The sequence below is a fragment of the Castor canadensis genome, chromosome 13, assembly GCF_047511655.1.
Source record: "Castor canadensis chromosome 13, mCasCan1.hap1v2, whole genome shotgun sequence".
NCBI classification, from domain to species: Eukaryota; Metazoa; Chordata; class Mammalia; order Rodentia; family Castoridae; genus Castor; species Castor canadensis.
Window position 1 is genome coordinate 30555102 of NC_133398.1, and position 24246 is coordinate 30579347.

The 24246-nt window shown below is 31.5% G+C and overlaps 1 protein-coding gene across 1 annotated transcript; it reads right to left on the bottom strand.

Moving 5' to 3' along the window:
• Nucleotides 1–12311: 12311 nt before the first annotated feature.
• Cylc2 (cylicin 2) lies at nucleotides 12312–23289 on the bottom strand. The gene is made up of 7 exons (XM_074052160.1): nucleotides 23273–23289; nucleotides 16632–16672; nucleotides 15268–15389; nucleotides 13715–13953; nucleotides 13084–13666; nucleotides 12452–12581; nucleotides 12312–12352 (listed from the first exon to the last, which is right to left on the bottom strand). Exons 1-7 carry the CDS (start codon nucleotides 23287–23289, stop codon nucleotides 12312–12314), a joined length of 1173 nt encoding a protein of 390 aa, XP_073908261.1.
• Nucleotides 23290–24246: the final 957 nt, after the last annotated feature.

A 24246-nucleotide genomic window follows, 5' to 3' on the forward strand; every position in this document is an offset into this window, starting at 1 on the left:
TAATTTTTGAAGGTAAATAACTACATGTTTTCAGGTAAGTAAACAGAGGCTATTTGGGAATTAAGGTGGAGGTCTTCAAGACAATTCCAAAACAAAAAAAAATCCTGGAGTGTGTTAAAACCATAGACAAAATATTGGTGGTATGTGAGACTTAAATTCAGACAGAGTTTTTGATTTTATACTAATTGTTCAAGCAATTGCAGGTCACTTAACTTCTGAGAGTATCACTGAAATGGAAACAGTAGATTAGAATTGTTGTGAGGATGAAGTGACAATACTACAAAACATATTTAGCAAACAGTGGTAAATGTGTAGTACTTGTTTTTGCTGCTGCTGCTACTGTTTCAACTTAAAAATTTAGATTAAGCATTTGAGATATGATGTGAAATATTTTATAATGTCAAAGTAATTTTGAATTTTGTCATTATCTCTAAAGAATTTTACTTATTCTAAAATAACTTGATCCTTGACTCATTTTCTACATAATTATATTATATCAAACTTTTCTGAACCTTTACAGTGATTGCTATTGAATTTCTTGTTTCATTAATGGGAAATAATTCTTCAAGGAAGTAGAATTGAATACGTTAACATTAATAATAAATATTTTAAGCATAACTGCAGCAATGTTTTTATTTGGTAATTTTCATCCTTTCAAATGTGAAATGACATAGCTTTTTAATTATTCACATTAAGTTAAATATTAAATGTATGTAGAAGAAATATTCTGTTATTTTATTACCAAATTTAGTATTCTGGAAATTTAATACCTAGTCTATAGTATAATAATATGAGAAATAGGAATATTAAAATATAGAATAATTGTAAGCTAATTTCTGTTTTTTCTCTGTGTGATGTAATTCCCAGTGAAATGCACAAATAAAGTATAATTAGTGCTTGGTGAATAAAGAGAATTCATACATTTCTTTCCTTTTATGAAATGCAATTATATTCACAATTCAAAAATGGCTGATAATAGGTAAGTCACTCTCCTTTCATAAGTGGGGCATAAAGTCTAGGTACAATAAAACCTAGATTCATTAACACCTCTGCTACTTGTAGTTTCACTAATATATGTACAAAGATATATATGGAAAATTATATGAATATTTCCTACTCTAAGTACTTATAATACATTAATTATAATCATAATACAGAATCTATTAAGTATGTAAGTTACACTGCAAATCAACAAAATTGAATCAATTGTCCTTTAAAGGAATTTTAACTTTCAGAAAAGTTAAAGCATAGTTTACAAAGATTGGAAGAAGTATATTTTGTTAAGATTTGAACAAGTATCATTGAAGAGATAAGTAACAAGCTCACACATACTATTTTCCTGTTGAACATTACTAAAATTCAGTACATACCATAGTTCTTGAATAATAAATAAAGCCATGCACAATCTTCATCACCAAGCTTCTGTTGTGCTTCCAGAATGACCTTTATAAATTTCCTTTCTCTTGTGTATATTTTATCTTCGTTGCCTATGGTCATGGTCTCTCTTATCCTTCTGATGATTTTCATCTTCTTTCTTTATAACATTTTCTAAATGATAGAGCAGTATGGAAAAATGATCACTGTTAATGGGGGGCAATACACTCAAACCCAACAATAAAGCAAAATTTACATTTCCAACCCTACACACATAGTCCTAAAATTAGAGCTTGATGCTCCTGGAGTACTGGCTTTCAGTTCAGCATCTCCACTTTCAAATGTTCTCTGCTAGCAGTGTTTAAGCTATGAAATCATAATTTTAATTAGAAAAAAATGAAAGCATTTATTTTAGTACTTGGACATTCAAATTATTTTAAGACATACTCCAACAAGTATTCTACATTATAAATAATTACATATACAATGTAATCATTATATATACAAGTCACTGGATATACAATGTGGATTAATAAACAAATTATTTTAATTTAGGGCCTTGACATGAGATGTCCATGAATGTTGAATGTTTAATAAATACTTGCCAAAAGTCACAAAAATGTTTAAGAAATGGCAAATACATTTGATGGCATATAGACACATGCACATATATATGTGTGTATATATTCTGAAGTATTGTTTTGTTATTAAAATTATGAATTTATAAAATATACAAATTTTGGGCTATAAAGTGATATATGCAATGTAACAAAACCAGATAATTAACACATCTATCTCCTCATGTACTTATCAAATTTTTGTCATAGTAGCATTTGAAATTGTTTTCTCAGCAGTACATTATGGTTAGCTAGAGTCACTATTTTGTAATAGAAAACTTATACCTCTTGTCTAACTGAAACTTTGTGCCCTGTGCCCAATATCTCTTCATTCCTCTCATCCCTCTTTCTCTAGTAATCACCATTCTGCTCTTTGTTGCTATGATCTCAATTATTTTAGATCCCACAGATAAGTGAGATTGTGAAGAAACTGTCTTTCTGTGCCTGGTTTATTTCACTTAACATGTAATCCAGGTTCATCTGTATTATCAAAAATGGCTGAATTTCCTTTTTTCTTGAGCTGAATAAAATAGTATTCCATTGTATATGAACATCACATTTTCTTTATCCATTCATATATGTATTTAATATATATTATACATATTAATGGACATTATTGACTATTGATAATAACAATCTTAACATGAGTACTGATATCTCTTTAAAACACCGGTTCCAAATTCTTTGAATATATACCCAGAAGTGGAATTGGTAAATTACATGGCAAGGAACAACACGAAAAATGTTCCTAATAGCCAAAGCAATCTTGAATAAAAGGGTTAAAGGTAGCAGCATTCCACACACTGACTTTAAACTTATTTCAAGCTCTAATAATTAAAATGGCATGGTATTGTTTTAAAAATAGACACATGAAACAATTGAATATAATAAATAGCCTAGAAATTGTTGTAACCATGGCCAATTGATTTTTGACAAAGTTGCCAAACACACAATGGGAGGACAATCTTTACAAAAATATATGGCTGTTTATTGAAATAAAGAGAGGAATAACCTGGACCTCCTGCAGACACCAAAAGTTTCATATCAAATGGCACAGCATTTGAATACAACCTGTGCACTCTCCTGAATATGTTAAACCAACCCTAGATTACTTATAATGTCTAATATGATGGAAATGTTCTGTAAAAAGTTTTTACACTGTATTGCTCAAGTCATAATATGAGAAAAATTACATTATCAGATCGAGTACTTTTTCTCTGAGATATTTTCAATTTATTGGTGGCATTTAGGGACATTTTGGAAAGCCAATACTACTAGCAAATAAAATTCAACAGTGTATAGAAAGGACTATACATAATGATCAGGGAGTTATATCCCTGTGATGCTAGAGGACTCAACATATACAAATCATTAAATATGATATACCACATCAACAGAATGTAGGATAAAATCACATTTTAATCTCAATAAAATATATAAGAAGCATTTGATAAAATTCAATGCTCTTTTATGAAAAAAAATTCCCAACATACTAGATATAGAAAGAATTTACCTTAGCATGATAAAAGCTGATGTGAAGAACCCATAGCTGACATCATACTCATCTGTACAACCTGAAAGATTACCTTCTAAGATCAGGAACGAGGTAAGAATTCCCAATGACAACATCTCCATTCAATATAATACTACAAGTCCTGGAAAGTAGGGAAGAAAAAGAAGCAAAAGGCATTCAAATTAGAAAGGAAGGGTTAAAATTACCTCTGTTTACAGCTGACATGACCTTATATGTAAAAAACAAAATCCACAGCAGCAATCACAATAACCTTGAAAAACAATATACAAGTCCAGTAAAGTTACAGAATACTAAATAAGATATACTAGTAATATTCTTATATATCAAGAATAAAATGTCTAAAGGTAATCTAAGAAGATTCATTTACAATACTATCAATAAGAATAAGATACTTAAGATGCAACTTAACAATGGAGACAAAAGACTTGTACACAGAAATATACAAAACTCTTCTGAAAAAGTCACTATGTAAATAAGTAGAAAGACATCTGTGTTCATGTATTGGAAGATTTAATATTATTAAAATTCCCATATTAATTAAAGTGATCTATGAATCAATCTATTTCCTTCAAAATTCCAATGACTTATTTTTATAGAAATAGGAAAAAAACTAAAATTCATACATAACTACAAACTACTTCAAATATCTAAAGCAATCCTCAGAAAGAGCAAACTTACAGCTACCACAGTTTTTTATGTCAAGAAGTATTATTACATACTAAAGTAATTTAAAAAATACATTACTGGAATAAAAACAGACATGTAGACCAGTGAAACAAAATAAAAATTTCAGAAACAGAATAGAAAATACATGTATGTACAGTTGACTGATCTTGAGCAAGGTTACCATGAATACAGAATGGGGAAAGTATGATTTCTTTGATAATAGATATCTGAAAAAGTGAATATCCACAGGCAAGAGAAAAAAATTGGATCTCTCTCTCATATGATATGTACACATTAATTAAAAATATAATAATTAAGCTACAAAAACTTAGAGGTAGGGACTATGAACTAATTTCTTGGATATGTCATGAAATGTACAACAAACAAAAGGGAAAAACAGACTGGTGAGGCTACATCAAACTAAAAAGCTCCTGCACAGCAAAGGAAATGATCAATGGAGTGAAAAGTCAAATTACAGATTGGGAAAACATATTGGCAAACTATTCTTTAAAGTACTAGGATTTGAATTCAGAGCTGCATATTTGCTCAACAGGCCCTCTAACACTTCAGCCATGCCTCCCAAGCCCTTTTTGCTTTGATTACTTTTTGAATAGGGTTTTATGCTAATGCCTAAGCAGGCCTGCTCAATGATCTCCTTATTTATATTTCCTTCATAAGCTGGAATGACTGAAACACACCACTATGCCCAGTTATTTCTTGATAACTTATGACCAGGCTGACTTTGAACAGTGATCCTCTGGAATTCTGCCTACCAATTACCTAGGATTGCAGGTTTGAGCTGCCATACCTGGCCTTATATTCATTTCTTTAAAGTAACTTTTATTAAATATCTAACTTTTGTTCCTTCAATGTGGACATTACTTCAAATGAATACTAGGGTAAAGTTGACCCTTTGAAGGAAATAGCTCAGGAATTTAAACCAACCAAAGGAGATGAAGAGACTGTGAAGTAGTACTAGTATCTCTCAGATGTCTATCACCATATTCTAGTAAAGATAACCACACAGGAAATGAGAATTTTCAGAGATCCTGAAAGCATACTCAAAGTCTGGGAAACATCTTGAACTATTTCCACATATAAAATAGAGGAATGACATGTTTTCAGCTTGATGACAACACAGGGGGAAGTATGGTTTTGAATGCAAAATATGGTTCCTAGTGATTCATGATTGTAATTTTATGATAGTGAATTTATTAGAATTAAGGAATATCAATAGGGACTAATGGTTCACATGATTTCAAATGATCAGTGTATATTTTACATTAGATCTACTATGATTTTTGTTCTCTCTTACATAAGGCAAAGTTGTTACAAAGTATTCAAATCAACCAGTTTTTTAAACTTTCCTAACAATATGAACATTTTGTTCTTGCTTACTTTGTGATTTCTGACAATGTTACACAAATACAAACACATAGAAACAAAAATGACTCAAAACAGAAACACCTGAAAATAACAATACAAATGCAAATGATGAGTTAAATTGGGAAGTACTTAGAGAATTTTATATAAGAAAAGAAAAAAATAATAATTTAATGCATGGCTTTTATTTTTCACAGAAAGAGTCTAGAGGTTTTAAGTACTTCTTTCAGGATACATAAATGTCTAAAGACAAGAAAGTGCCTGTTTTATATTTCTTCTGTGATTTTAGTCACATCTAAAAATCTTTAATCATCCCCACAAAGCTTTAGAGTGATTTAGTCATATGTTCACAGATCAACAAGCCTAAAAAAGCAGCAAATCTTTAACATCTGTATTTCATTTTTACAGCTCTAAGTTTGACTCAAGGGAAAGTTAATCAGTAAAAGAGGAAAACTATCTTCCACATACAAATTGTAGGATGAAAACTCTGAACTGAGAGTTGATAGCTTCTAAATGTATACTTTCAAATATACAGCAGAATTATTGGGTAGAAGACTTCCTTCATATGGATCTCTGAATTTATCTCAGATTTTATCTCTGAATTTATTTCCCATCCTCTTCCTTTTCCCCTTTTGGCCTTGGAACTATTTATCATGTTCAGAAAGGCAAAGTGAAGTTAGAGAAACACTCATAACCAATCATCTCTGCTGTTGTTATTATATACAGGAAAAGGATGTTAGATGTATGGTAAATCATCGAAATCACAAAGTTGAGTATTTCTTAAGGGCATGTTATTGTTTGGAGGATTTGTACATTGTTTTAACAGAACATGTTAATTTTAATGAGAAAAAACTTCATATATGATATGAGTTGTGATTTTAAACATCGTCTTTAGACATTGTTATATGTTTCTCAGTCAGAACTTATAATCTATTTTTGGGTCAGGTAACACAGTTTTAACAAAGTCTAATATCCTAAACTAACAAGGTCTAATATCCTGTTGTACTCTAAACTTCAGCTATGTCATATTTACATAACCCTGGTAGTCTTTATGGAAGAATGGAGCACCTTTAGTTAAAAATCAGAACTAAATGTAAATGGTCAAAAAGTTACTTCTTTTTCCTTTGGATTTTTAGGAGAAATAAATCCTTAATTGCTTTTACACAAAGGGAAAAATCTAATTTTTGTTACTTATACGTACAGTCTATAAATAAGAAGAGTGTGAAACTAGGTACTACAACTTTAAAGCTGAGATAACCATTAGATATGGAATAGTTTTGTCATGAGGAAACTGGCCAAATGGGACTTGACCATGCTGTAATTGAGAAATAAGAACCCTATGCAAATATATTTGGTAATTTGAACTTTATCTCTGGACTTTAAGTATAGAAGAATAACTTTTGTTTTTGCACAGAAAAGGGAATAATTTCAGAGTGACATTCTTTACCCTTTGTACTCTTCAGACCCACCAGCTTCAACGCTGCATTGTCTGATTCTACACTACATCTTAGAGATGGATGGATTTCAACTTAAAGAAAAACAAATACTTTACTTAATGGTCAAGGGGCAGTTTTGCTCTTCCTCCTTCTTCTCTCACCTCAAAATAAGACACCTCGAGTTTTCTTTTTTGGCACCACTGGGGTTTGAACTCAGTGCCTTGTGCTTGCTAAGCAAGTGATTTCCTACTTGACAACACCTCCAGCCATTTTCATTTATTTTTCAAATCTCACATATTTTGCCCACACTAGCCTTGGACCACAATCTTCAACCTTCACTTCCTGCATATCTGGGATTGCAGATATGCACCAGCATGCTCAGCCCGTAAACTTTTTGCAGCCCTGTATGTAAGTGAGAAGATATGTAGCTAGATTGGGAAATGATTGGAAAGCTGGAAAGTTTCTTTTATAAAACCACAAATGAATTATTAATAAGATGATAAAATGCACAAAATCATTAAGCATGATGTATAAGAAAAACTCCAGATTTTTATTTATTTGACTTATCCACACTGGACAATCTGCTATTTTGCATAATTTAACCAATAATTACTTTGGTGAGATTGTTTCCAGTTTTGTATATCTATTTTATGAATCACAAAATTCCCAAAAAGAGCAAATTTTCTTTATAGAATGGGTGCATCACTCATTTATTCTTAAATTTTTGCTTATTCGAGATATATAACATTATTCTTTTACTCAATCCTTTTGAGTGTAGCATCATGCTATCTTTGGGTGGGCAGTAAAGGTAAATATTAACTATGCTTATATGATGTTAATAATACTTAGGAAAATAAAAGATACAATCAATTAGCTTATATTTAGGAAAAACACCAATTACGTATTTTGAATTTTTTTATAAATATGAATTATTTTATGATACTTAAAGAGATTGGGTTGACTTTTTAATCATTATATGGATACAACATTAACTATGTAACAATTCTCAAGCATTGTTGAGAGTTAACTCAAGCTCAAGCTGTGGAATGGCAAGCTTTGGGCCTTGAATTTCTGTTTCTTATCACAGAAAGGAAAGCATTGGAGGGGGTGAATTCATGTATGATATATTTAATATATTGTAACAACTTTTGTAAATGCCACAATGTACCCCCACCCAACATAACAACAAAAAATAAAAATAAATAAAATGCATGGAGAATTGATGTCCTCCAGATGATAATTTCTTATGAACTTAAGGCCCAGAAAAGCAATGCTATCATTTTTCTTTCATTTTAGACACTACTAAATATCATTTGTAAGAAAGATTTTGTTATACCAGAGTGCAAACACAGGAGTCGTGAAATAAACAACAGATCCAACTGGTTCAACCGAAAACTGTAAAAAGCATATGAATAGGTAGTACACAGAACAGCAAATTAAAAAGACCAACAAGGATAAGAAATGGTGTTCCTAAGAATAATGGAATAAGACAAGAATATTTGTTCTTGCTACTTCTGTTCTATATAGTTCTGGAAGTCCTATGGAGAATTGTTGATCAAGAGGAAAATTTAAAGTGCATCCAAATCAGAAGCAAGAAGAATTATCTCTCTCCAGACAATGTATCTTATAGATAGAAGACGCTGAATGCTGAATGTAAACACTGTTAGCACAAATAAACAAAAGTTGAAGGACACAAAATCAATATAGAAAATAGTAGAATTTCTGCACATTAAGAATGAGCCACACAAAAATGAGTAAAATATTCTATTTGCAATAATTTAACCAGAGTTGAAAGACCTATAGCCTTCATACTATAGAACATTGATGATAGAAATTGGAAAAAACATAAATAAATGGAAAGATGTTCAGTATTCATAGACTGGGAGAATAAATATTGGTAAAATGTTCATAATACATAGTAATCTACAGATTCGATTCAATTTCATTCAAAATTCCAATGACATTTATCACTGACATAGAAAAATAAATCCTAAATTACCTTGAAGCAAAGTAATCTGGGACAAAAATAAAGCATGAAGTATCTTAATACTTCAAAATATACTAATGCTGCAGTGATCAAAAGATCACTTTGTACAGGTACAAAATCAGACATACAGACCATGGATTAGAATAGAGAGCATAGAATTAAACCCACATATACTCCATCAACTAATTTATGATCTGCATGTCATGAATACACAATGCAGAAAGGATCATCTCTTTAATGAAATTTAAAAATAGAGCTGCCATATGATCCAGCTATGCCACTTTTGGGCATAAATCCAAAATAGGATGTTGAAAAGATATCTGCAAGCCCACGTTCATTGCAGCATTACTCACAGCTCGTGAGAGCAAAGAATAGAATGGTGGTTACCATAGACTATGGTTGGGGAGATATCATTCAAAAGATAGAAAATTGCAGCTAGTCATGAAGATTAAATTCAGGATGTCTATGATACAAAATGTTTTTAATATTTAAAAATTGAGAGTAGCTTTTCTATTTTCTCATCACACATAATTTTGTAAGGTAATACATATGTTAAATTGTTCAACTGAACTTTTTACAATGTATACTTATATCAAACTTCATGTTGTACATCTTGTGTTTAATGTTTACTTTTCAATTAAAAATGGGCATATTAATTTCTTGTACAAAGTTATAAAACTCCTAGAACATCATGGGAAAAACTTAGATGATATTGGGTTTGGCAATGACTTTCTAGAACTAAAACCAAAGGCACAATTCAAGAAAAAATTGATAAAGTAGAATTCATTAAAGTTAAAGTATCTTGAGTTGCAAAAGACAATGCCAAGAGATTACAAAAGACCATATACAAGGAGAAAATGGTTGCAGAAGGTATATGCAGTTATTAAAAATAGTTAAAAATAAAACCATTATCCAAAATACACTGAGAATCCTTAAAATTAACCAGAAAGCAAGCAATCTGATTAAAAATGGGCAAAGACCTTAACAGACACTTCATCAAAGAATATATGCAGAAAACAAATGAGCATATTAAAATGCACATTGTAAAGAGCAATCACTACACACTTATTAGAATGGGCAAAATATAAAACAATGGCAATATTAAATGGTGTGAAGGAACAATAGGAATTTGTTGCTAGTGGGAATGGAAAATGGTAAAGGTGCTTTGGAGGTTTGACAATTCTGTGTGTGTGCGTGTGTGTGTATGTGTGTGTGTGTACTTTTATCACACAGTACTGAAAACATGTTCATTTTCATTCCATTGAATTTACCCTTTAAATCTGAAACCTTATGCCCACAAAAAATATTCACATGTATACTTAAACTGGCTTCTTTCACTTTTAATAATGTGTACTTAAGCTTCCTTCATGTTTTTTCCTAATGCTTGATAGTTTCTTTTTGCACTGAAAAATATGCCAATGCCTGGACACAGTTTTTTTTTTTTCCAGTAACTACTGAAAGACATTATGGCTGGTTCCAAATTTTGGCATTTCTGAATTAAGCAATTTAAGTAAGTATGTGAATGATTTTCTTTAGGCATAAGTTTTCAAATTTGAAGGGTGAAAAGATAAGTATGACAAAAACATAGTAGAAAAAAGAAATGGTGGTGACACAAGAGCAGAGAAAGTCTCCATTCATAGCAATGACAACAGTAGAACTTAGAAGAAAAGAAAAATTTATGGTAAATGTGACTTTACTGCACTAGAAGCCTTTGGCCAGTGGAGGGATATAGTGGTTTCTCTGTGGAGATGTGGCCTTGTGTTGATGGGGTTTAAGTCATTTGGAGGGCATTTGGGGTTTCCAACTAAAATATAATGGTTGGTTGTACTACAAGTGTGGAAGCAGTAGAAATATAGTGAAGCTGATGAATTAAAAATATTTTAGAGTTATTAGCAAGACTTACTAATGGGCAGGATGAAGAAAAAGTAGTAAATAGGGTGACTTAGCAATTTTAAATGAAGTCATCAGTTTAAAATCAGTGCTATTTACTGATTTGGTGAAGACACGGCAAGAAGTAGACTTTGGTAGAGGGATAGCAGAGTTCTCTTCAGGAAGTTTTAATTTGAGATGCCTAGAAGACAGTCAAATAGATTCCCTAATAAAATATTTGCATATATGCATTTGGAACTGAGTAGAGAATTCAATACTGACTTTACAAATAGTACTCAATAGCATAAGAATGGTCTATAAAGCCATGAGAATGGTTGCAATGACAGAAAAATAATAAGGTATAACAAAAGAACTGCTAGGAAAAACATCACACCACTATTGAATTTGACTACATAAAGGTTCTTGGTACCTTTGTTGGGTTTCTGTAAAACGGTAGCAATAGAAGATATTTTTGTGACTGCACATTAAATTGACTCTAAAACCAAAATTTTACATTCCATAGGAGAAAGTTACTTTAAGGGCATTTTTTTGAGGAAAAAAGAGGATTTTAAATGACTCCTTAAGTCCTCAGAGAAAACAGTTCCAGAAAAGCTTTAAAATACGTGTAGACAATGGAATTTTATGCAGCCATGAAGAAGAACGAAATATTATCATTCACTGGTAAATGGATGGAATTGGAGAACATTATTCAGAGTGAGGTTAGCCTGGCTCAAAAAACCAAAAATCGTATGTTCTCCCTCATATATGGACATTAGATCAAGGGCAAACACAACAAGGGGATTGGACTATGAGCACATGATAAAAGCGAGAGCACACAAGGGAGGGGTGAGGATACGTAAGACACCTAAAAAACTAGCTAGCATTTGTTGCCCTTAATGCAGAGAAACTAAAGCAGATACCTTAAAGCAACTGAGGCCAATAGGAAAAGGGGACCAGGTACTAGAGAAAAGGTTAGATCAAAAAGAATTAACCTAGAAGGTAACACCCACGCACAGGAAATCAATGTGAGTCAATGCCCTGTATAGCTATCCTTATCTCAACCAGCAAAACCCCTTGTTCCTTCCTATTATTGCTTATACTCTCTCTACAACAAAATTAGAAATAAGGGCAAAATAGTTTCTGCTGGGTATTGAGGTGGGGGGAGAGGGAGGGGGCGGAGTGGGTGGGGGCAGGGGATAGAAATGAACCAAGCCTTGTATGCACATATGAATAATAAAAGAAAGATGAACAAAAAAATAAAATAAAAAATAAAAACTTAAAAAAATAATAAATAAAAAAAAATACGTGTAGAATCTTACTGTAAGTCCAGGGAGGAAAAAGGAGGTTCATAGAATAGGGAAAAGGGGACAAACATCATATTCTACTCTTTCTACTGGTTCCAGCCAATCGAGATTAACAGGGTGTATCAACTGCTTAACCATGAGTTACAGGAAAAATTGATCCTTAGTAGTTGATGAATAAGGAACTACAGAAATATAAAAACAGTAAACATCAATTTAAATCTCATAAATGATTAAACTATTTTTAATTCTACTTGACTTAAAATAAGACAAAACTAACTTACCAGGTACATTCATCTTGATGTGGAAGTAGCATAGTCTCAGAGATGGTGGTGTAGATGCAGGGAAATAATGCATTTTCTTTCCTTTTCTCCCTTTCTTCTTTTCTTCCTTCCTTCCTTCCTTCTTTCCTTCCTATAATTTCTATTTGCTTCAAAGTACATTTTCTAAAAATTGTTTAATTTCTTTACATGACTCCTACAGTTCTTTACTTAAATAAATGGATACAGCTTGAGGCTTTTTAAATTTATAGATATAGCATCTGACTTCCTGGATGTTTTAAAATTGTCGTTGAACATTACTTTAAAATTTTTTGTATCTACAGATTCAGTGTCATTACCTTCCTTATCTTTACTTGAATATTCTTCTTTGAATCTTTCTAGAGATCTTATAATATTTCCTATCCCCAAATCCTTCAATGTATCCTCTCTTAATTTTTCTTAAAATCTTTTTAATTTTTTTATCTTTTTGAAGTCAATCTTGTCTTCTTTTTTGCCCCTATTTTAAAATTATATGATTAATTCTTTGAACATTCTTTTTAACTCATAGATTTAATTTCAGACTATGACAGTTGTTTCATTGAATATGATTTTGAATAATTCTTCCAGTGTGAGTTACTGTCCAAGACCTACTTTGCCTTCTTGGCACCCTTCTTGGAATCCTTCTTGGAGCCTTTCTTTTCATCTTTCTTTGATTCAGAAGATTCTGTATCTGTGTCTTTCTTGACTTCTTTCTTCTTGCTGTCTTTCTTTCTATTTTTTTTGGAATCTTTCTTGGAGTCCTCCTTTGATTCACTGTCTCCACTAGCTGCCTTCTTTTCATCTTTCTTATCTTTTTTGTCCTTTGCATCTTTCTTGGCATCTTTCTTGGCATCTTTTGACTCATCACCTTTCTTGTCATCCTTAACCTTTTTTGCATCTCCCTTTTCAGCTTCTGAATCTATAGGTCCTTCTTTGATCTTCTTTGAATCTTTTTTCCCTTTTTTGGACTCTTTCTTTGCTCCAGCTTTTCCATCATCAGATTCTGTGGTTGATTCCTTACCCTTTGAGTCTTTTTTCCCTTTTTTGGAATCTTTCTTTTTGCCAGCTATTCCATCTTCAGATTCTGTGGTTGAATCCTTGCTCTTCGCATCTTTTTTCCCTTTTTTGGCATCTTTCTTTGTGCCAGATTTTTCATCTTTGTATTCTGTGACTGATTCCTTGTTCTTTGCATCTTTTTTCCTCTTTTTAGCATCCTTATCTACATCCTTGTCTTTCTTTAATTCTGACCTACCTTTGGATTCTGATTCTGAATCTGATATATCTCTGTCTTTTTTCTTACCAGTTTCTGGAGATAAAGGTCCCTTTACACGTACATCTTTAGAATCCTCCTTCAGGGAAAGAGAGGGTTTAGATGGAGGCTTCCTCCTGGCAGCTAAATAAACAGATGGTCTTTCAGAAATTCTCATTAAAGAACGGTGCATCCATAACGGCGGTCTATGAAATCCCAATTTTTTTTCATCAGTTTTCTGAAATGTTGGTTCCAATAACAATGAAAAAATTGTGAGTAATACAGCTCTTATTGACAGATTCTAGATTAGTTTTACTTCAACCACTACAACATTTTAGATTTTTGGTAAAGAGTGGATAAACTCTATTTTGATTTTTGAATTTTAGCATTTTTAAACCAATGGATAATTATGTCTCCACTGGGGTCTGTTAAGATGATCCTTAAAATTTCCTCAGCATTTTATGTTAAAATTGTTAGAGCCCTGTTTTGATTCATGATGTTCAGAAGCTCTCTTCACTATCAGGAGAGACTTTTATTGTTTATTTTTGACTTTGTGCTATTGATAAATCTTGGAATGTCTGGCCTACCCTTTATTTTTGCAGGAAATAAAAGTGTAGTTCTCCCTAAGATCTAACAGTTTCAAGTTCAGGCATATCTTAATCTATACTCTCAGTTTTAAGGTCTCTGGAAATTAGACTGCCACCCGTGGTTGCAGATAAAAGCCTGAAATTCTTCCTGAATGACAGGATATAAATTGAATGTTACAAGGTAGCTAACAAAAACATTCAGGGCACATTATGATACATTTGTTTTCAAATTCTAAACCAAAATTTTGCAAAAAAACAAATGGCCACAATGGCTAATTTTGATAAGACTCTTAATAAAAGGTAAAACAAATTAAGGGGAAAAAAGGAAAGAATACTGATCACTATTGATGCAATCCACTTAATAAAATAGAGTTGGTGTTCATTTAGTTTGTGAGAACTTTTCCTTATGCATTCAATATTTGTTGTGATCACTACGGAAATATTGGGAAATATTTATCTTCTAATTCTCAACCTGAGTTCTATATTGTAAGAAGTAATGAAGTATTGACAAGGCCTAGTATGATTTCATAATAAAACATTTCCTGAATATTCATACAAACTGTAAATTAAGTCTCTAGATGTCTATGCTTCTTAACAGATTTTATACAATGCAAATAGCTAACATGAAATAAGTGATGCAATGAAATGCAAATAAAATATACTTTCTCCAAGTAGCAGACTTATCTTTAAATGTGCTTTGTGATATGATATTCATCAGCCATATGTGATCTTTATTTACATCCTTTAAATTTAATTGAAATGTAAAATTCAATTATTCAGTTCCACTAACCTTGTTTTAAGTATTCAATAGTAATTCTGGACTACAAAATGTCCATCATAAAAGAAATCTTGCTTGGTCAACTTTAATGTTTAACACATATAGTAATTACATGTGATACATAAGCTTATTACTAATAAAAATGCTTACTCATTACTAATTATATAATTTTCTCTGCAATACTTACAGGAACTGTATTGTCACGTAGTTGGGAAGGTATTGATCTCCTTTTTGTTCCTGGACGTTGTGGTTTGGGAAATGCCAAGGAAAAATGTTGCTGATTCCATGATTTTTTGCTTAATTCACTGACTAAAATAAGAAAGGCAATAACTTTGGAGTAAATAGGTAGAATTTCATTAAAATGAAATGGCTGTTAAGTGCAATATATACCATGTAAATAAATAAAAAAATGATTCAAATTATAGGTTCATTTATTTGGTAGTGTTTGAAATTTTCTGTGATGAATATGAGAAATATAAAATATCTATTTTTCTATTTTAACCAGTTTTAAAAATTGTTATATACCAGTTTTGTAGATAAAAATATAATCATTGTAATTTATATCACAAATGCAAAGAAACAGAATTCCTGCTGCATTTTAAATCTTATTATCTCTACCAGTCTAGGCTTTTACTTTATATTCTTTTGGTTAGAATATAATTTTGAGAACAGAAAATATGTTAAATGCTTCTCTAGCTCCCAAAGTACTTAGCACAGCAACTAGTATAAAATGTTCAGCAAATGCATAATTGAATCCAAGTGCTAAGGCTTAAGTCCCTTAAGTTAATATTCATTTGCCAAGCTACGAGAGTAAATGCTACACACCCAAAGACCACACTGTCATTGGTAACATGCTTACTAAAGAAAAATTGACAAAACACCTGCAGAATGATTACTGTGAGGGTGAAGTTACCTGGAAACTATAATAGAAATAGTTAAGGAATTTAAGTTACAAACAAGCTTATAGTGACAGATGTCACCACCCCATTTAATTATTGTATAAGAGAAAATAGAGTTCTTTCATGAGTATGCCTAAATATCATTAGCATCAGTGGAGAAAATGGAGGGAATAAAAGGCATATTTAGGATCAATATGTGAGAGAAAACCACTTGATATTTAAATTGGTTAAACATTAGATAGGTTTGGCTTGTCTAGTAATGAGGGTTTTTTTGCTGTTGATAAGCTGGATATATCTATCATGAATGCAGTATGAGAAGTTGGGAGAGAAGTTTTTTATGAAATTTATACATTAGGCTTCGACTGCAGGAAATCTGATTATGTGAATTCAAACACAGAAATACGTCGACCTTTAAACACATTTGCTTAATAACCCTTAGATTTAAAAAAAGTACTATATTTAGAAAGTGTTTACTGAGCCCATGAGAAAAGTTCCTTAGGAAATAAAACATTGGTTATGAATTGCATCTCATGATAGTTTTTGATTTATCACTTTAAACGGAAGATAAAAATCACTCTTAAAATTAATCATGCATGTTTTTTAATAAGCATTATAAAATAAATTTTATAATAAATATTGTACTGTTTCTTACCTGGAATATAATTATCATATGCTCCAAAGTTTACTTTTTGACTATTAAAATAAAAGGCAAAATTTGTAATTAATTTATATAAAATCACTTTATTTAATGATCATTATAGGCAAGTAGTTGAATATTTTTTGCATTCTCAGATCCCCATTACTAAGTAACATACTCTCATTTCCATGATAGTAAAGATGAACACATATGTATTCAAACTTCATTTCATGCTCCAAGTTCTCTTGCAAATGAATTTGAACCAGGATATCACTTTATAGCCCTATGTTTAAGTAAAAGCAAATCCTCAAATGTGCTCAGATCTAATCACTTCCAAATCATTAAATGCCATGTGCACATCTGTGGAGGTGTGGTTGTGTGTTTATGTGTGCAAGTCAGCCTGTGCTATAAGTACTGACATGGAATTTCATTCTTTTTGTCTTTAAAATAATCTAATAAATTGTACTGTAATCTGTTTTCCATTTATAAATTCTCACTTGTTTAATTACTCTATGAGCATGTTTGTTTCCATGAAGATGAGTTATTTAAGCTAACTTTTATTTTTAATAGAGACTATTAGTGAAATGTTATCAATTAATAAAATAGTATTCTTTATTGTTCCATTTTATTACACAGTCATTAGTCATCATGAGTGAGTTTGAGGATTACACTCTTACACAAACACATACATGCCACATACACACATACTCACTTAATAGTTTATTTAATATGGGAGTTCATAAAAACTAAGAATTAAATAAAAAGTATCTCAAAAACTTGATGAAGGAATGCAGTTCCCAGAATTAGTCCTGGTAGATTTTTGTGATTGTATGAAAAGTTGAATAACTAAGTGAATAAAATTTAGAATAATGTTGATCTATCAGTTATACATTCTAATGTTTTCTTAAATTACTAAATACATGAAAATCATTTGACCTACTATGTCTGAATTTCTAAATTTAGATTTACCAATGTATACTTATATGCTGCAAATGAAATTTTTGTGTCTAACCCCAATTATGAACTGTTTTATTCCAAATTCTACAGAAGAGAAAATGTTCATATTTATAAAGCAATACTGCTCAACTTGAGATTTTCAAGATGGTAGATAAGGACAGCACACTCATTTTGTATAACCTCTAGAACATATTATTTGATTATTAAATAATTGAATTTGAAATTTTATCTAGAAAATGCATATTTGAAAAACTCAAAAAGTTATGTAATACCACTATAGAGAAGAATTTATAGCTTTACTTCCTCACATAAGGTTAAAAAAGTTTAAAACTCTGCAAAATTAAGAAAACTCTATGTAGAGAATGAGATAAAATGTTTCAATTCATATTCTAGGCCAATATTAACAGCTCAAACTTCTCAGTGTCATTGATATAAAATAATATTGCAGATGAAAATATCTTATTAACAGAACCATATATCCTTAAATTTTAACAGTTCTTATTGAAAAATACATAAAATGGGTAATACACCATGATGGATGGAAGTTTACTCTCCACGATGTTAAGCTGATTTAACATAAAACCAACTAATACAACCAATCATGTCACATGACAAAGTGAGTAGGAAAAATAAACTGATCATCTTAGTATATGCAGAAAATGTCTAAATAGGAAAATTCATTCATAGTTAAAAATTATGAGAAAAATAGTATGAGAAAGTATCTTCCTAAGATAGATAATATATCTCCAGAAAATGTCTTTGTTAAAAAGCAATTTAATGCTGGAATATTGACTGTATTTCTCCTATAATTTCAAACAATTATACTTATTCCTACATTTCTATTCAGCACCATAATTCAGAATCTATTTCATTCCATAAGGCTATTAGAAGCATCAAGACTGGAAAGGAAGGAGTCATTTTGTCTCAATTGACAGAGGACATAATTGGATCAAGAGAAAATACAATAACATATGCATAAAGAATCAAATTAGTTAAATGGATACAATAAGATTATATATTAGTGTCTAATTACAGACACTATCAAAAATTTAAAATACATAAATCTAATAAAATATATTAAATGACATAAAAACAAATTATGAAGAACAAAGTTTTCAGAAAAACTAGATAGCACCTTGGACAGATACCTATGGAACATTCTGTACAAAAACTGCAGAATACACATTCTCTGCTACAGAACATGGAACATTATACAGGCTAGACCATATGGTAGACCACAGAATAAGTCTTAACAAATTTTTAAAATTCAAAATCTTATTGCAAAAAAGAAAAGATCACAATGCAAAAAAGGTGGGAAATGATAAGAAAAACTATATAGACATGGAAATTAAATGACTTACTCTTGAACAACCAATGGGTCAAGAAAGAAAACAGATGAGAAATTTTAACATTTTTTGAAACAAATGAAAATGGAAACACCACTATACCAAGACCTCTGTGTTACAGAAAAGGAAGTTTAGAGCATCCATATCTACATTAGAAATGCAGAAAGATTTCAAATAAAAAATAAAATACTTCTTGCTGCATGTCAATAACTAAAAACAAAACAAAAATAAAAACCAGAAATGAAACTGGAAATTAAGTTAAGTGAGATAAACCAGGCACAGACTAGTAGTAGAATGTGTAAAGGTTAATGTCATAGAGTTTAAGAGTAGAATTATAATTACCAAAGGATGGGGAAAGTACTGGGGGGGAGAGGGAAGATGACCAAAGTTGGTCAATGGGTATTAAGTTACAGTTATGAAAGAGTAAAAAGTTCCAGTATGCTCTTGTATAGTTAGGTGAATTTAATAATGATAGTATACTGTATACTTCAAAAAGCTAAAAGAAAGAAGTTTGAATGTTTTCACCAAAAGAAATGATAAATATTTGGGGGAATAGATATGTTTAACCTGGTTTAAGCATTACACATTGTACACATGTTGAAGTACTACATTGTATCCTCCACATATAGTGTGTGTGTGTGTATGTGTGTGTGTGTGTGTGTGTGTTTATATCTCCAAAGGGAAGTCCAAACAAAGACTTGGACAAAATGTTTATGGTAACTTTATTCCTAATAACCCAATGACTAAAAGCAACTCTAGCGTCTAACACTCAAGAAAAGGATTAACTTTGGAGTGGCATATTCATGTGATGAAATAGTACTTAGAAATTTGAAAGAAAAAATTACTATATGCAACAAGACAGCATGAGTAAATGAAAAAAAAATCTTATTGAAAGAAAAATATACACAAATGTAGAGCATACATTGTAGTATTTGTTTGTATGCAGTTCAAGAATAAATAAGACTATGGCAACTGAGCAGTTTTATTAGGGAGAAGTAGAGTGGATTGACTGGAATCTGGCACAATGTAACTTTCTGCTGTGGTCAAAAATTCTACATATTTCTTAAGGTTGGCTAGTTTAGAATTAGTTACAATTAAATGAATTTTGATCTCATGCATTTTACTAAGAAGAGTTTATATTTCCTCAAATGGCAATAAACTGAATACCCTAGTCCCCTCTCACTATGTAAATTTATCTATACTATAATCAGTTGAATCAATTTACCTTTTTAGACTTTTTTCAAGTCTTTCCACCAAATCTAGTTCTAGCAATGAGAATATCTCTTGTTTTGCCTCTCTGGGACAGTGAAGACATTCTCCTTATATCAGGTTCATTTGGATTCTATTTTGGACATTTCTTATAGAAACAAGAAAATTATTTTTAAAATGAACTATTAGCATCTCTAATTATTTTGAAAAATTTTATGTGAATGTAATGACCTTCACTAAAACAGAAAAAATCTGACACTTAAGTCAAACGGGGTTTTTCTCAGTAAGGCTAGTACTTGAGTTAAGGTCTCTCTCTCTCTCTCTCTTTCTCTCTCTCTCTTTATATATATATATGTATGTATAAAACACACAGAATACTTAATTCCTCATATTAGGGAAGATGAAGTGGAATACAGAAACCTATGGGTCCAATCATTTCAAAATCTGATTTTTTTTGACATAGACATATTCCACTTATTAGCCATGAGGAATGTAAGGCTAATTGTGACATAGAAAGGGAAGCTAGGTTCAGGATTTCCTAAATAAAAAGGTGCAGTCTCAATCTAGGAGACATAGGAACTTTATGTTTAAGAGAAAAATGTATCTGTGTTGCTACCAGAGAATATTTTCACTTTAAAGCAGTACACATCTAACCAAGTTTTTTTTTCTTGTTTATTTTTTAAATTTCAATGTAAAATAACTTCAATCTGAATACAAACATACCTACTTTTATTCTTGTTTTCCGCTGTATCTCTGCTTGGACATGTTTTAAAAATATGTAATAAATTCCCAGGTGAAAGGCTTTAAGTGATAAGTACCTGTTTGTGAGAACATCACCAGATTTCCTGCCAGTAGACTTTGGGTTTTTAGACTGTACATCTAGCTACAGGAAAAATAAGGACGTAAAAGACTTAGGAGAGAGTTTTCCAGGCTTTCAGTGTGGTCTGAGTCACTGTTCTGATATTGGCTCCAGGGGTCTCTGTATGAAGGAAAAGGTCAACACTAGGGATGACTGTTACTGAAGGATGGCTTTATGGGGGATAACTTTTTCTTTCTCTGACATTTTCTGGAGCAGCTTCTCATCATGGGTATATTTTGAATCCTTCACCCAAGGAACATTTTGTAACAAGCTACAATTGTTTGTTTAACGTAATTGTGTGGGGGGGTTTGGGATGAGATGACACTGCATCTAGTAGGCAGAGATCAGGGAGGGAGGTTGCTGAATATCTTCTGATGTACAGAATGCTGTGGTATTCCCTCTTCCAGTCTCATACCAACCCAGGGTTATCTGGCCTAATATATTGTTATACTTGTCGATAAGCAGTTTTCTAGGTCAAAGAATATCTCTAGACCATGACAGTAAAAGACTTTATTGATATAACTCGAGGGAGAGAAAAATATAACATGTACACACTTTATACAGCCTACCTGATGCCCAATCTTTGGAAGAACCTCTCCTACATCCTGTTGAAATCTTAGTCTTATTTAATAAGAGAAATGGAAGGACTAAGCTGACTACTACCACCTGAGTTGGAGACCAAAGCAAGTCAAAGTGAAACTATCAAGTTGGGTAGTAGAGGTTTGGATAAATAGAAGGTACTAATGAGCAATGAGTGAGGAAGGGGAAATTCAGCTCAAAGAAGACAATTTTCTTTATCAGGAACAAGTTGGTAACCATGGACACAGAATGTTAAGCCTAAAAGAAAAAACTATGCCAGGAATGGGGGTGGGTAAAGGAGAATGATTGAGGGGGGTGAATAAAGTATGATATATTTGATACATTGCAAGAACTTTTGTAAATGGCATGTTGTACCCCCACCAAGCACATTAATAGAAATGAAGATAAAATCCCCAAAATATAAAAGAAAAAACACCACCACAAAGTCCTGTGATTCAGATTAGAACTTTTTTTTTAGCATCTCACGTTCTCTGCTTTAAATGGATTGAGTTTTAGTACTAAAATACAAGAAGTATACCAATTTTCTGCTAAAGACTTTTGTGTGTGCTTCATTGGCTAACAGTGAGGTCATTTGAGTTCTAGCGAATTTCAGGATCACAATAGGCCATCATCATAAATAGTTTTAAGACAAAATGTAGGTAACTATGATATTGCAGTTCCTTAAAGGTTATGAAATACTCATGATAACAACAATACCATTGATATTTTATTATGCTTCAAGATTCTAGGATAATTAAGATTCAGTGTTGTTATGGCATATCAGATGCCAGAACATATTTCACTCTGTAACAGTCTTTAAATCTCTTGGCCTTAAAAATAGTCACAACATCCATTCAAGCTTTCACCAAAGACTGCCCTTTTCCTTTCTTAAGTGGATTTTTTTGTTAATGTATATTAATTACACAGAGGAGTTTGACCATGGTATTTCATACATGGATAAATTGTACTTTGATCAGACTAACCTCCTCTGTTGTTCTTTCTTTTCCTCCCCTCACCCTATTTAATAGATTTTATTGGGTTCCATTATACCATCTTCCTACATAGACAACATGTACTTTGATAAAATGATAATTGTTCTCCAAGGAATTAGGAAACAATGCTTAAGGAAACCTAATTTATTTTTAAGATTTATGCATTATTTTCTATTTAACAAAACTGTTGAAAGAAATGCAACCACTATTTCTTTTGTATTTCAAAATTCTATTCCTTCATCCTTGACAAAATTGGCTGATCTTCTTTGTATAGGACTGCCTCATTTAACCCCAAAGTTTTAACAACCCTAACCCATGACCTTCAAAGTTCAGTAACCCACATTAGTCACTGTGACATTTGTAAAACATGTGCCCAGAAATTTCCAACCGACTCCTAGTAAGGAGATCCATGAATTATTTGATTTTATAATCCCCAAAATACAATGTGACTGGAAATCAAGATTTCCAATAAAAAAAAGACTTATATAAAGCTACCTATTTTGCTGAAGTACATGAACTATACATGTAGAATTTAGATCAAACTAGTCAATGATTTTGATGGAAAATATATGTCCCTGCTTCAAAACATTCTTGATCACTTATGATGGCACAATAATCATGTCATAAACATAATTTTACACTAAGAGAATAAATGTTAAACTAACTAGAGCATTTCAGTTAGTTTAGAACATAAAATTTGACAAAAGGACTTACAATCTTGGTAAAGACATTTCTCCCACCTATGACTTGCCAGGACTTAAGTATTATAAATTCAGAGTAGTGATGTTGAGTGGTGACATCATAAAGAGGCCAAGAGTCCTGGGCCTTAAAGAGGAATCACAAGAGGAGTCACTTCTACATATGTTTAATATGCTATAAAGTTTACTCTTAGTGTCACTGACTAAATTTTAAAACTACTGATTGATTTACATCTTGATAAAACACTTGTGTTTTCATGCAGTTTTATTTTGTTGGCATATATGGAAAAAGATAAAACTGACATTTTTCTGTGAGCAGTTATAAGGCTAATTTCCCTTACATTTGTGTATCTTTTGTCAAATCATTTGCTTAATTACATTTCCTCTCATCTTATTAATCTTATGGCATGCTCATAGACACAAGATTTTTAAAGAATGCTAAAAGACTATTAAAATTATAAACATCTATCTGAGTCAGTATATATGGAAACAGCTCTCCACCATAACAGATGAATAAGACTTCTATGTGTTGTTGTGTTTGAATATTTTGCTTTTGCTTAGCTCTTTCCTCTCTCTAAAGGGAACAGTTTCCTTAGATAAACTTCAACTGCTATCAAAGGTTTTGACTCAAGGAAAGATTCTGGCATACCAGACCACAGTAAATTCTGAAGGCATTGGTGTGGGATCTTCCACAATTCAGATTTCTGTGATCTGATTGTTTCAATATCCACAAGTTTATCAATCTTAGCGCTGATGTTCTCCTGCAAGAATGGTCATTTAAGTATCAAAGCATAATATATAAATCTAAAATATTTCACTTAGAATTTTAATCTGAAAATATTTAGACTGAAATGCATTTCTGGTTTCAATGTACACTAAGATCCGAATCATGAATGGACAGCCAACTCGGCTTGCCTTTGAACCCGACCCCTTCATCTCTCCTTGTTGTTCTTAATGTGTTTGACCATTAATATCTTAGACAGCCAACAG